Source organism: Nymphalis io, chromosome 21, assembly GCF_905147045.1.
Source record: "Nymphalis io chromosome 21, ilAglIoxx1.1, whole genome shotgun sequence".
Taxonomy (NCBI): Eukaryota; Metazoa; Arthropoda; class Insecta; order Lepidoptera; family Nymphalidae; genus Nymphalis; species Nymphalis io.
The window spans coordinates 7,414,896-7,430,698 of record NC_065908.1 but is presented as its reverse complement, the minus strand read 5'-3'; the positions used below and the strand labels follow the sequence as shown (position 1 = coordinate 7,430,698).

The window sequence follows — 15,803 nt, the reverse complement described above, 5'->3', positions numbered from 1 at the left end:
GTTACACTTTCAAGCCCGATTGAAGCGATATTGATAAATATCGTTATGAAGCCAGCTTGAACCCCAAGGAATATATATTTGTTTATACCTAAAAACTGAAACACACGGGCATAATATAGTATTCAATAAAAACACAGTTATAAAATAGCTGTAGCAATATTACTGGTAAGTACAGTCGTTATGAATATGTCCGCCTTGTTAAAGTAATGAAAGGAATAACGCAAGACGTTCCGTTACATAGTTATAGAGAAAGTTAGTATTTAAGATGGAGCGAGATGGACTCTTGTTGAATGTTATATGCATTCAACAAGAGTTATATGTTGCACTGATCATTTCAATCTTTATAAATGAAAATGATAAACTTGTTACTATCAAGGTTTATTTGTATTTATATTTGCCGAATAATGAGTAGGTTTAAAGGTATATGATTAATAATGTTATACATTTTGTTAAATGTATAAAACAAACGTATTACAATAATAATAATAATAACATATGTTTTCATTTCAGGGCTGTGTTTTTGTGTTTGTCTGGATACCACCCACTCGTTGGACAATCCACTGCTAAATTCACTTAAATTCCACTGCTATACTTAGTATTGTTGTGTTCCGGTTTTAATGGTGAGCTGGCTCACCAGTGTAACCACAGGGGACGTAACAGCTTCGTTTTCAAGGTTGGTGGCGCACAGCGATGTAAAGAATGGTTCATATTTCTTACGGCGCCAATGCATATGAGCGGTGGTGTCCACTAATCATCAGGAAGCTCATAAGCCCGTCCGCGTCCTTATTTTATAAAAAATATATGTATATATATGAAAAAGGATTTATTGATATATGCCGGATATATAGAATTAAAATAGCTTTATGGATAATTTAACATTATCCATAAATTACAATTGAACGAAAAGCGCTTGTAAAAGTAATCTTGAATAAAGATTATATTGCGATTTGATATTCATTAAATACCTCACTTATAAACGTTGCTTAGCGGCTGTTTAGTAAAACAGTGATTTCTCTCTTTCTTTCATTATTGATTTGACATTCGAAAGAAGAAGACACGGTATTGTTTATCTAATCACGCGCCATAGTAAGACCGTAAGATTTAATGATAGAGGAATAATAAATATATATAATAATAATAAATAAATAGGATATAAATCCTAATAAAGTATGCCTAAAAATAATATTATTCGAATGATTTAGCAGCTGAAAACAGGTTTTATTATGTAACATAACTTTACCATTAAGACCGAGCGCGTTTTCCATTTCAGGTAAGCTCTTTGCATCATTAGGTATTCACGCGTCAACCCTTCATATCCCTTTTAGAGCGTTAAAAATTATCGATAGTATTATGTATATGAATAATTATGTATAAAAATTCAAATTTCTTAAATCAACATAAAGCTTACTTACACTTACTTAGGTATTCATTGTGTAAAGAAGCACAGTCGAGTCGGTAAACAAATTATCAATCTATATATCGTTAACAGAGATAAATATACATAGGATCTACATATCAGGATATCTTATTTATTGAGATAGGCCTTATATTAGCATCGAGTTACTAACAACGAGGGAGGAGTAACGTTTAAAAGTGTGTGAAATCGCGCAAAACATCTAGTAAACATATATGATACTAGCTGACCCATGCCCACTTCGTTGGGTGGTAAAAAATTTTACTTGTGAAGAAATTATGAGTGTTGTTCGGTTAGTACTGTGTGCTATGATTTATTTCCTGGTTGCCAAAAGTCGCGTTGGCCACGACATCCGACTACCACGACACTTATGACACTCACAAATAATGTGGCTTTCTATTGGTAAGAGAATTTTCAAAATCGGTTCAGTAGATCCAGAAATTACTCCCAAAAACCTCACAAACTTTACATCTTTATAATATTAGTATAGAAGTATAAATATAGTAATTTATATTAGTTGATAGTTGAAGTTGATAGTAATTTATTTCGGTATGGAGTAACACAAATGAACACCGGATAATATTAGTTATATCAAGCGTAATTCACAGACATGTATTATTAATAAGCATTTATCATTAATAGTAATGTTTCCTCTTGTCGTTAGCACGTTAGTCACGTCACTTAATTGAAATGTCTACGGAATTATCGTATACTAAAAATATAACCGAATTCGTTTATCTTCTTATCTTATGTACTTGGTGGTAAGGTTTTGTGCAGCCCGTGTGTAGCCCACTGATCAGATATTCTACCGCCAAAGAGCAATATTTACTATTGTTCCGTTTCGGTTTGAATGGCGTATGAGCTAATGTAACTACGGGCAGAAGGGACATAACTTAGTTACCAAGGTTGGCGGTAAAGGTTAATATTTATATAAAAGACTACTTGCCATCACTTGAATTTACCAGACGCCTAGCAATTTCATAAAAAAATATATCTGAAATCACACAAAGTCGGTAATGTAAAAATTACAAAGTTATATTTTTTATTGCCATATTTTGCGAGGATATATTTAAAATGTACTTGAATTAAATTGATTTTATATTTTCGTAAATAATATATTTCATGTTGTTCGTTTTATTCTGTGGCCTGGTGCTAAAAAGACCAATGTGTGTATTATATAACATATGACTTTTTGCGTAACATTGTTGTTATTGGTTAGGTTTATGTCGTTTTAGCACAAATAAATTTATTTTTTATTAAATACATAATTTGCCTAATTTACTCGAAAGTGTAACATACTTCTGCCCTTTTAGCACCGGGCTATTAATAGATTTATATTAATATGAATTTAAGCCACACTTAACGTTCATTAAGGAATTACGTAACAGAGTAATAAGGAGATAATTTTTATCTCTTTGGTTTTTGGTGGTAATTGCATACTGCATGCATAATAAAAAAACTAGTGCACACTGCACACCATTTCCTCGCATAATGGCCTCGGAGCAGTAGCGTATTTTAAGATTTGTCGCTCCGAGCACAAAACAAATTAAGAAAAAATATTAAATACGTAGGTATTATATTGTTAATTATTATTTAATAAATATTGGTTCGTTAAGAGTAGGTAAGGTAATAATGATCTTTAGAGTACTTGTGATATTGATTATATTCTTCTAGTTCCTGTAGAAAGGTCATAGAGTATAAAAATGGATAACGATTATGATAGGCCTCCCTTACAAAACCCGGGGTGCCCTGGTGCCTCTCGGCCATAGGGTAAATACGCCACTAACGGAGAGGCAGCGTTGAATAATACTAAATTTTTAGCAACATGGTTAATATTTCAAGTATTCAAATGCTCCAATAGTAGTGGGTATTGTGATCAGCGACATGGAAATGAAATACCTAAGAGAACATTCAGTTTCGGTTGGGCAATATATTATCAAATTACAAAAATCATTCGCGTGCACTCATTTTACTTATTTGGAGTCGACGTAGTGACTTTTAAACACTATCAAAATTATGTTTTGTTAGATGCGCATTAACATAAAAATAAACCTTTCGTGGACTATTACGAAACAAGTTGAAATGTATATGCATTGAGAAAACCACGCGACCACATTATAAAAAGGTAGGCTTGGTGAGATCCAAACCCACCACGAGTCTGGCGACTGACACTCATTTCCGTTACAAGACATATGTATAGCATCCAATATCATTGAAGATGTCGGAAAAAAACATGCTTTATTGGCGCGTTCACCGCGTAAACTAATAGATATATTTATTAAGATATAGACGATTTGTTGACTTAGTTATAATTTAGGAAATTAAGGTACCATTTCTTAAAGCATACTCTCCAACAACGATGACATAATACGTTATCTAACTCATAAACTTAAACATACCATAAAATGAAAGTTACGTAAAACACGGAAAAATTATTCAGCGTCGATTAACCTTTTCATAAATGAGAAAAAACTTCATAACAATTCAATGTTTAAATATTTGCCTATTTTCCATAAAAGACGATGTGACCTCATTTCTATGTATGCTATCGTACACCGAGAGTCGCTATCGCTAAATTTACTTAGCTACACCATCTATGCGGTCTGTCGGTTTATAGCCTTTCTAACTGATTATAACCGATGTTGCTAGCAATACAAATAAAAAATTACAAGAAAATATATAAATTTAAAAAATAAAATATAAATTTTACAAGAAATATTATTAAATATCACACTACCCCTCTAGTCAAAATCATATAATACCTACTCTGTGATTAACATTGGAAGTGCATCCATATTACGGTTTTGGGACGACTCGTGCCGCGATTTTATCACACTAGCAGAACAGAATAAAGTATCGGGATGTGCCAGGATTTTTGACTCCAGGATGTTATATGTTGTTTACTGGTGGTAGGGCTTTGTGCAAGCTCGTCTGGGTAGGTACCACCCACTCATCAGATATTCTACCGCAAAACAGCAATACTTGATATTGTTGTGTTCCGGTTTGAAGGGTGAGTGAGCCAGTGTAATTACAGGCACAAGGGACATAAAATCTTAGTTCCCAAGGTTGGTGGCGCATTGGATATGTAAGCGATGGTTGACATTTCTTACAATGCCAATGTCTAAGAGCGTTGGTGACCACTTACCATCAGGTGGCCCATATGCTCGTCCGCCTTCCTATTCTATAAAAAAAAAAAAAAAAAATGTCTCGAGTCTCGAAACTGAAAATGTCGACTTCCCTAACTTTCTCATATAGACCTCTCCTCTAACAAGTATATAATAGATGCTATTTTTATAATTACTAAGCTTATATATGTAGGTATAACATTAAATGATAAATTGGCTATGACCTTATATGAAATGAATTGCAGTATATTTTTTTAAGAACAAAGAAAAACAAATTTATTTTTAAAATATTTCTTAGTATCTTTTACAGATAACATAATCGTCGATGTTATGTTCTTACAAATATATGTTATCTATGAAATATAATATACACTTAACAATGTTCCACCGAACGTATCGATTCCTTGAATATATAAAAAATAGAAAAGCGGGCGATCGCCCGTCACATAAGCAGAATATTACTTCATGGACAAGTTTGGACTTTGAGTACTTTGGACATGCAATACTTTGGTCATAGGTTATTTGTCGTTTTAGTTTGATTTTGTGATTAATCATTATTCATTAAAAGTAATTAATGTGTATTTTTAATTATAAAGTAAGACAGTTCCTTGTATATTCTTTTTTTTAAAAGTTAAGCCAAAAAGGTTTAGCCTGTAATAAGAAAATAAATAACAATTTCTTGATATTCATAATTAAGTATCACAAACAGCTATGAACGTTTAAAATCAGCGATCGTGGTAAGTCAATTGGCCAGTGTGAACCATTCACCCTCTTGTTCCCATTTATCGGGCGTCGAGTTCGTTTTTTCAATTGGTTTTAGCGCAATACAATCTCATACGCGTCCGGCTCGATTTTTGTCAGGCCATTTTAGATCTGCATGTAGTTTCTACCGTAAAGAACCATTAAAAATGTAATATTAGCAAATTTCGTATTTTATAATAACTAATAACATGCTTTCTTACGATTTATCGAATAATATATCTGATTATAAATTCAATTGTTTTGACGCCAATGTGCAAAAACTGTTTCGGTTTAAAGGCAATATAAGGCATAAGATACGTAACTTCTCACAGCTCAGTGTAGTGCGTAAGGTGATGGTTAATTGCCAAATCTTTACCATTATTAAGTTACATATTTAAATATCCGAAAAAACGATGACTATGTAAATTACTCAAAGGATCAGAAGTATGTGCGTTGATAAACTTTCAACAAACCTACTTTTATGATAAGAACAAAATGTATGTCAAAGGCGTTCAAGTTACAAAAACCTGTTCCAAAACACAAGTATATGATAATAGCAACCACTTCAATGTTGAATTTACAGTCCGTAACAAAGTTTAGCAACCAGTTGAAGTGAAGAAAGCGAATATATGTATATCGAGACGTATGAAATTGCAAAATCACTAACTAAGTAGGTTGGTGAAATAACACACCAGAAGACAATACTTGAAGCTGAAAATACAACATGTATTGTAGGTATATAGGTATATATTATATTATAAATAAATGTTGGTATTTATATGATTTCGGAATTAATAGACTTCGACGCTATATTTTTTATTTGAAATATATAGGCAGATGAACCAATCGATTCGAAGTCGAAGTCACTTGGCTAAGTGGGCGCCCATAGACACTTTGGTAAGAAATATTACCCATCCATCATTAACCTTGAGAACTAGCATGTTTTACCCGTTATGCATGTATTTACGTCGTTTTACTAATACTTCAAACCGCAACAAAACAATAATAAGTAGTAGGTACTGCATTTTGGCTGTAGAATATGTGATAAGTGGGTGGTAACACGGGCTTGCTTTTAAAAACCCTTATCACCGTAAAAAATTGACAGACTACCATGGCAGTTGGCACATACATAAATTTTATTATGGAGAAGTTTTTTCTACTTCACTTCGTTATAACTCCCTACTAGATAGCGCCCCTTTCCATGAATTTCTATAACATTCAACGGATCGCATGGCAATTGGTAATATATACATAGGCAGGTCAAAGTCCGGGTTTTGCTAGTTTTATATAAATTAAAATAGCTATCGTGATCTCAAATCGAAACATGACATATGGTGGCCTGAATAAAAATCTATTTTTAGATTAAAATTTCTAATAAAGTAAAACACACAATAGAAAAATCCCACGGCTAGCTTATGCTATAAATATTTATCCGAAAATAAAATTGCTGGTAAAGATGTGCCCTGGTGATTGAGATAAGTCTCGACGATTGTACCGAACTGATTTCGGCCAGTAAAAAAGAGCTTCATACAAAACACTGACACAAATTCTCCGACTCTGAAGCTAAAGTTGATGGAAATTTATAAATTAATAACGATTGTGTGGTCCTAATTGTAAGTCATTAATTAGATAATTTATATTTGTGTTAACTTTGCCATTGATTTAATATGAATTTTCTTTCAAATGCGACATATCTGAGACATTTTCAAAATTTACAAAAGAATATTAAATATCATGAAGTTATCATCACATTTTGTTTTATTTTTTCTATACATTATAAGGCTTGCAATTAAAAGAAGTTTTCCTTATACAAAATTCCGATCGCTCGGTGGTATCATACTCGACATACATACTATATATACTACATATGTATTTTTATTTCTTAATAAAATTATTATAGCAGACTAAAAGCAAGTAAAGTTAAAAGTAACAGCCTAAATGTTCCACTACTGAGCTAACTCCTCTTCTCCTTTTTAGAAAAAAATTTAACTGCTCCAACGCGTTTTACTGGATACACATGTGACAGAATTTTAGTTAAATTAGACACATGCCTCTTTCCTCACGCTGTTTTTCTTTCGTTGCTGAACACGACATGAAGTATAAACACATGATCCCACAGTCATCGGTTAATATTCACGCGTTCTAACCATCGAGCCATCAAGTTAGTAGGTTAAGTTTATTTCAAAACCTGTACCACATATCGGCCATGTTTAATGGACCTCGCTCAGAGAGATTCCATGGATACGGATTGCACATTACGGTGGCTGTACGGTTAATATAAATTTTAGAACGACCTATGGATATAGAAAAATATAAATATAAAAATCAATCTAACAAACAAAATTAAACCTTAGATAGGCTGAATTTAATTTGTTATACCTTTGCACGATGAGTAGATTTAATTTAAAAAAAAACATCAAAATCTAATTGTTGAAACAATTTAATAAATAACCAAGTGGCCAATTCTAATAATTTACAAGGGTTACGTTACGTTCTCGATTCTATTCCGATCCAAATTCGGCCAAACCGCAATTGAATCGTTGTTAGTAGAACAGGAGAACGGCTAAACGGTAACGATTTCGTTTCAATACGATTACGATAGAGTGACAATTTTCTTGTTTTGGTCCCCAGTTCACTTCATATCTACTTTAAATCAACCTAGTTTATAGACATAACGTCTTTCATCTCGTGAATAATGTGATATCACATATATTATGTCAGCGATTAAATTACCTTCTTTGATGATAAAATTACGCTATGTAATGAACATAATTGATTTTGCACTTTAAAACCGTTTAAATATATGCTTTGCTATAAATTACAATACAAACTCCTTCATTACATTGCAAAATGCCTAAAGGCTTCAATATAGTCAGGCTCAAATATTGCTGAAGCGAAGCATTGACTAATACTTACATGTTTATATGTAATTTTTAATACACTTTACCTTAATTATTAATATACACTTTTAAATTTACAAATTTATATATGAGCAAGAAACATAATTGAATATCGTAAGATTATCTTAGATTGTACGCCTACTCTGCATAGTCTTCGATTTGACAAGATAATACGACAAAAAATAAGCTAATTGTATGTATGTATTTGAAAGAAGCAGTTTGCTAATAGTTAATGTGTTTAATGGTAGTTGTAAAGATAAACAACAAACTTTAGATTACATTTACATATACACTACGTATACTACTTTAATTGCATAGTTTCGGTAAGTAATACGATTTTTCAAGACTCCATAACCATGATAAATACCACAGCTTATTATAGAACTCAGCCAATGCAATGACAATTCAAGGACAAAGATGTTTTTTCTATCTTTGTGCGTCCTGCCATTGAAACCGGCAAGTTACTTAGATATTTGTACTAAAAATAAAATTGTCAGGCGCAGCGGTCAGCGCTTTTATTGAAAGGATGAAGAAAATAAATAAACTATTTCTTAGATACCTATTTACTAAAACATTAAAACTGGAAACTTTTTGTTTTATTATAAATGCAATAAATATAATTCACAAGAAAACATGATTTGCAAAAAATGTCAAGGCAAGGTCATTTACGATCAATAGATTCCATTACCAAGTGCCAGAACAGCCAGATCATGGGTTAAAGTAAACACAAAAGTCACTGTAATGCAAATATGCAAATTAATTGGTTTACGAATATTTCGCTGTATTATATAAATACTAGTTTCCACGCTTCATGTCCTTTTCCGTAATCCTGAAAACGTGTATGCAACGTTTCACGATTAGCTGAGTACTTAAGACGTAAAAGCGTTATAAACAAACTCACTTCGCATTTGTAATAATAATTGCCGTTGTAAAACGTATTCATTCGCGTCTCTTTAAACGTCCTTTTTTCATTAAAGCCAAGGCCTAAATTATAAATACAATAAAGAACTTATTGTTTTCATTTGCAATATTTTTTGAAGTGAAAACTTCTTTAGGCGCGTTGTACTGGTTTATCGTAGGGACGTGTGGCTTCACGTCACCCACATGCTTATGTTAATATGTATAATGAAATCGTTGAAAGTACAAATAATTTAAGTATTGTGTAAATTAATGAGGATAATTATTATTGAAATGTATGTTAATACTAACAGTATGTAGAAATAATATAAGTGTATTTTAACTATTATTATATTTAAATTAAACTATCGTATTAAAATTTTGTACCGACTTTGCGACATACAGTTTTTATCAAAATAAATAAAAATCTATATAATTAAAAGGGATAGAATGATTACTTAGGAGTGCCAACAGATGTGGAAATTGGACATATATATTTAACAGTTTAAGATTTCACTTCTGTCGGCAATCACTATGACTGCCTGATTTATTTTTTGTTAACTTGTCGCCTTAGTTTCATATTTCATTAACTGCAACTGAATATTTTATTTAATTGTGATTGTGATTAAATGCAAGATACTATTTATTTGTATAATTTACACTATTAACAGAACAGTTAAAAAAAAACATTTATTTTCAAAATTTTCTTTATTGCATAATCATAATTCCAAACAAACAATTAGGAAATTAACAAATAATGAAAAACAAGAAGCAGTAATTTCTTAAAAAATATTTTTATTCATAGTTTATTCTAACAACAAATTGTTTTTTTTAAATAAATTCCAAGAACAAAATTACTTTTTTCTATTAGCAATTGAATTTTTTTTTTAAATACTTCTACGAAAAATATTGTCTTTCATCGTCAGTCATCCAAACTTGTGTTGCTGAATAATACATTTCTATATTTTTTCTAAATCTTTTGATATGCAAAAAATGTATCAGAAATTTAAAATAAATGAAAAATATATATATTGGCCATCCCATTTTTAAAAATTACATGTGCAAGATTACAAAAGCCCGAGCTCAGTATACTTAATTATTTTTTTTGCCTATTCACTGCATGTGAATAATGTTACAATGATGATATCTCCCAAGCAAAGTGATATTTAAGTTCTGTTTATAAAACAGTAAATTTTATCATGCAAGTGTCATTATTTCAAATACAGTGTACACTTATTTCCTATCACTAAGATTTGTATTTTTTGATTACCTAAAATAATAATGAACTTATCATTTAAGAGCTCAGTTTTTTTTTTTTTTTTATTTACAAATATTTTCCATTTTCAATCTCATAAAATATTTATATTTATGAACACTTACAACAATTTAGAATATACCTTTTATTAAAACTAATACAAGAGCGCATAATTGTGGTAGTTAATTTTTTTAATGTTTTTTTTGTCTTATTTTCAAACTACCGTACATACATATTTTTGTTTGAATTTGTTATGAAATAAATAGTTATTAAGTATTTTATATCTTACTACTTAACCAGATTGAGACATACTGATTTCTTTTTTTCAATTCTTGTCTAAGTTCTTGGTCAAATAGTAACTCACTGTAGTGGAATGCAACATTAATTTACAATAAAGATTAAGAGTGATTTTTAAACATTGTTTTAAACAACAATTTGTTTATATATTAGTTATTATTTTAAATCAAAGTAACTTGGAATTTGAGATTCTACTTGATGAATTATTGTAAATGTTGTATTGAAAAATATCAAGAAATATTTCAAGCAACTGTATTAAGTCCTGCACTTGAAGAATTAATTTTAAACATACATTGCATATTTGCTGATAGTCAATGAAAAACAATGACAATGATAATAATGAAATGATGGTTAAATGATACACAAAAGCAAAGACTTAGTGGCAAAATTAAGTACATTCTAAAAACACAATGCCAGGCAAATAAATATTGGATTTTTGAAGAAACTAAGTGAAACATTTTATATATTTAGTGCAGATTTTTATGCGGCTAAGCTTTATATTACCTGCCGTCGAGATGGGGGCTGATATTTTTCTTTACAGAAAGGTTACATTATTATAAGCACACTCGCAAAGTTTCAACATGCGGAGACGCATAGTTTTTGAGGAAAAAATTATTGAAAATCAATTATTTTTGCAATATTTATGTCAATCTGGTAGTAACTTTGACAGATTATAACATTTCGTTTTACCTACGGTTAAAAATTGAAAAAACTCGAAAAGGTAACTTTTCCTTTTAAAGGGGGTAGTACCTATGGAAGCCCCCCCTCTTCTCCCCACCCCTCAACTCGACGGCAGGTAATGTAAAGTCGTACCTTTAATGCTAGACTAAAAGTCAAATAATATTATAGCTAAAATATAATATAAAGAAACTAAAATAAATAAAGAAAATTGTATTATAAATAACGCCTAACATTCTAATTTTATACCCTCAACAGGAAACAATAATTTTTTAAATTTTAGTAGTCTCAAACACTAATAACAGTCTCAATGCAATAAATCAACATACCGGGTTTTACTAAAAAAAACATAGAAAAATGTGTTAGGTGTAGTTGTTAAAAAAATATACAATGAAACTATTAAATGTTGTACCCTACTTAGAATTATCTATGGTCTACTATCACATTTGGTTGTGGAAGAGTCTAGAATGCGATTGAGGATGGAGGCATTGAGCACTCCCCGACAGTAACACGGTAAGATGCTAGCTCACTAATACCATGATAATGAACAAAAGCTGCCACAATCACCAGCACATGGAATATTTGGTGCGACTGGAACCAAATGTCACACTTTCCAGGGAACCAACGTTCTGGTACTCTAAGAGCATAAAACATTGCACCGAGAATGTATAGCAGACCCATTAATACTAACCAACCAAGAGAAGCCTTACTTACTTGGCTGAACCAACCTTCTGTTATACCATAATGGATAGCGGGCACAACACCAGATAGACCAAAACCCATGAACACTCCTGCTCTCAAAGGACGGAGGCGAGGCTCTGAGAATCTATCCCAAAGTGAGACAATTATAGATAATATTCCTAAGACAATTACTACAGATAGGTATATAATTTTCGGTCTATAATGGCAGTAAAAACTGTAATAGAGCCAAGGAACAAATGAACCCATTATCAGGAGAGCTATGCCACAGTAATCCAATTTCGAAAATAGCTTACCCACCATTTCTGAATGACAGTATAATGTGTGGTATGCAAATGAAAATCCAAGGCACACAATAGCTCCTATGAAAAACACTCCGAAGATCATCTTTTCTTGCATTTGTATTTCAATAGATGGGCGGGTGAGGAAATAAATTGCCACACCAATGAAGGCCACGCAGCCAAGTAAGTGAGTCCAAATGTTGCCAGTTTCTGTGTGGATGCGAAAAATCGAGGCGAAGCAAGCACTAAAAGATGGAAGTGGAGGCCTGTGTCCCTTATGCAAATAGTCGTTGTCTTGAAGCCAACGCGGCAGATGTCTAAAGTGACACACGTTCCATGATGCTTCCCACACTTTACGCACAAATTCCTCTGCCTGTTCTGCTGCGTTATGAGCCAATGCGCCTAGATCGATTTCATCTGATAGAACGCCAGCCTTTAACACTTCAGCCATCTCCGCATCGAGCAGGTGTTGATCCTCGGGGGTCGAAGGTAATGGGCATCCTTCTTCTTCTTCCGCGAGTACTTCGTCGAGATCGTCGATTTGAGAAGCTAAACTCTCGGCCTCTGGGTCCCATCCTTGTCGACGTCGAAGCCCGTCCGACGAAGCACTTTGGGACTCCGTGTCAGAGTCAACTTCCCACATTTTGTCCGCGCACCGTTACGCAATTATGCCAATTTGTACACCATCCGTGTAAAGACGACCTTCGCTCACAGAATAAGTACAGTTACTAGCGTTTCAAGAGAAATCCAGTTACGTCACGAAATGGTTATACGGAACACTGAATGTACTTTACTCCTTTGTTCACGATTCCATCAATATTTCAGTTCGAGGTAACGTTAAAAAATTTATAACAGCGAATATAAAAATAATGAGTTTATAAAAAAAACGTTGCAATATATTGCTATTGACCAAACAACAATCAATTTAGAACAGCTGCAAACTACTGTCGGATCGTCGACCAAAACCGTTCTCCATGTTGATTTTTCTAATATATCTATCTCCCTCGTTCGAGAGTGAAGTCACATTTTTTATCGCGGTTCAGTCTAAATGACAGAAAATTATATTGTTTATAGTGAGGTGATTATGTTTAGATAATCCATAATTTACTTTATTATTTAAGGATTCGATGCCCTTGTTTATGAAGAACAAACGTCGTACTTAAAAAAAAATGATGTACAGGATAAAATATGGAATGATTATTTAATAATATTTTCTGTTCGTCAAACAAAACTCTACTATAACAGGTTATATTATATGTAAATAATTTTAAAAGGAATAAAAAAAACGTCAAGAATATGGTTGTTACTTTATATTCTTATAGTAGCCAGAGGACATCACTAAAGTAAGCGACGTCACTCTCACTACCAACGTCACACAAACACTTATCGCTGATTGGTCCATGAAAGTTACGTCAATAAATTATTTGACAAAGCAAAGCCGTATAACCTAAAAAGTATTCTGAGGCACTGATAAAATTCCTTAAATACGTTTTTATACTAAAATTTAATCGTACTTACTTTTTAAACATGATGTTAAGTTTTGATGCACTATTATAACTGGAAATAATTTTTCTGTTGCTTATAATCGCAGACAACAAATTTGATCAAGATTGTCAAAATACACAGTACATATTTCGACCAATAACAATTGTGGTATTACTTTTCTGTCATTTGCTAATATATAAGCCAATCATAATGCAGCACAGATTACATTCACAAGAAAGGTATTTTTTTTGTGTCCATTTAAGCCGTAGACAGAGAAACTAAGTTTGTTCTTTTCTAAAGAGAAACTAACTTTTTCACTTACCTTTGCAAAGAGCAAAAGTAAGTAAACTTTATTTATATTTCTTCGTTACAATAATTATTTAAGCCTCAAAATACTAATTTCGTAGTTAGGCTGTATCATGAATCACCTTTGCTAAAACGAAAGTACTTTAAAAAAATATTTATATTTTGAATTGTGACAAGTTGACAACCGTAGTCCACATGGTTTCAGGTTTGGTAAATTTCTTATAAATTGTTAAATGCAATTTCTTTAATTAATTAATACTTTAACTTAATTCAGTTTTACTTTAAACAATGTCCAATTTACTAGAAGTATTAATTACTTGTGACTCTAATAACACATTATGGACCTGCAGTATTTGGGATTCTCATACTGGTACGAATTTAATGACTTACAAAGGCGGTGGAACTGCTGAAAATCACACTCTTTCGTTCATTGGGTGCGACTACGTGGCTGCAGTTGAAAAAACGAAACCTGTTCTTCACGTTTGGCCCTTAAACTCGCAACAAACCGTACAAGGAATGCGTTTTATATTACCAGGCAAAGCTAGCGCTTTTGCAGTCAGTTCCGACGGTTCCTATTGTGTGGCTGGCATTGAAGAGAAAATTTATCTTTGGCAAATTTCATCTGGCAGCCTCCTAACAATCATAAATCGACACTATCAAAAGGTTAACCTGTTAAAATTTACTAGCGATGGTCGTTTCTTCATATCAGCAGCTGAAGATGGGATGGTAATGGTATGGTCACTGGCGACAGTGGCAGCTAATCCTGAAGTAGAACTTGTGACTCAGACAATTGCTGGTCAACATGATCCAGCTTACATTTTTTCTGATCACTCATTGCCAGTAACAGATTTGTGTATAAGTAAAACAGGTATGCATGGACGCTTATTTACCGTATCTAGTGACAGATCTTGTAAAGTTTATGATTTAACCTGTGGTGAAATGCTCTTGAATTTAATATTCGATGAACCATTATCGGCAATAACATTAGACGTTTTAGAATTAAATGCCTTTGTTGGAACAACTGAAGGAAAAATAATCCAATGTAGTCTCACTAATCCACCTAGAAATAGAGATGTGCTGGTTAATAATGGAGAAAATAATAATATATTTTCATCTCATACTAAAGCAGTCACTTGCTTATCTGTTTCTCTTAATGGAGATGTCTTAATGTCTGGCTCTAATGATGAACAATTAATATTATGGCATATAAGAAGCAGACAACCAGTGAGGATAATAAGGCATAAAGGATCCATTACTAATGCGTTTTTCACTACAAATTATTGTACAATTTATAAACAAGACTTTACACCTGGAATTTTACTTCACAGTTTAGAAAGAACTTTAGAAAAAAATAGTGAAAATGTATCAGAAATAGAAGTGCTGGTTAGAAAGGATACCAATTTTTGGCCAACTTGCAATGATATTAGTATAGATACTACATATAATAGCTTTGCATCCAAAGAAATGGATATTGTATGTAAGCAAAATGAAACCAAACTTAAGGAGGAATTAGAAAAAATGAAATTGATTAATTCCAATTTATATGCATTATCGATACAAAATACTTTAAAATCAATACCCATTGAACTTGAAAAGAATAAAAATGTTGCTCACAAAAAGAAAAAAAATAAAAGACATTTCAAGTAATAAACATTGTTTTATTTGTAAATATTTTCATAAGCCTTTATATAGAATGGTGTAAATAAAAGTTTATGTATAAACCTA

General features: G+C 32.1%; 3 protein-coding genes across 3 annotated transcripts in view; 1 reads left to right on the top strand and 2 right to left on the bottom strand.

Annotated features, from left to right (window-relative positions):
• Positions 1-13,983, bottom strand: part of LOC126776910 (malignant T-cell-amplified sequence 1 homolog) — a 37,425-nt gene extending 23,442 nt beyond the window's left edge. The window contains exon 1 of the mRNA XM_050499775.1: positions 13,806-13,983. Coding sequence (XP_050355732.1) covers positions 13,806-13,816 — 11 coding nt within the window. The 5' untranslated portion in view covers positions 13,817-13,983. The remainder of the gene's footprint in view (positions 1-13,805) is intronic.
• On the bottom strand, positions 9,853-13,278 carry LOC126776846 (adiponectin receptor protein). Its single transcript, XM_050499687.1, has one exon. It carries the CDS (start codon positions 12,928-12,930, stop codon positions 11,770-11,772), a length of 1,161 nt encoding a protein of 386 aa, XP_050355644.1. The 5' UTR covers positions 12,931-13,278; the 3' UTR covers positions 9,853-11,769.
• A 278-nt stretch (positions 13,984-14,261) lies between the features above and the next one.
• On the top strand, positions 14,262-15,725 carry LOC126776828 (WD repeat-containing protein 18). Its single transcript, XM_050499658.1, has one exon. It carries the CDS (start codon positions 14,367-14,369, stop codon positions 15,723-15,725), a length of 1,359 nt encoding a protein of 452 aa, XP_050355615.1. The 5' UTR covers positions 14,262-14,366.
• The last annotated feature ends 78 nt before the right edge of the window (positions 15,726-15,803 follow it).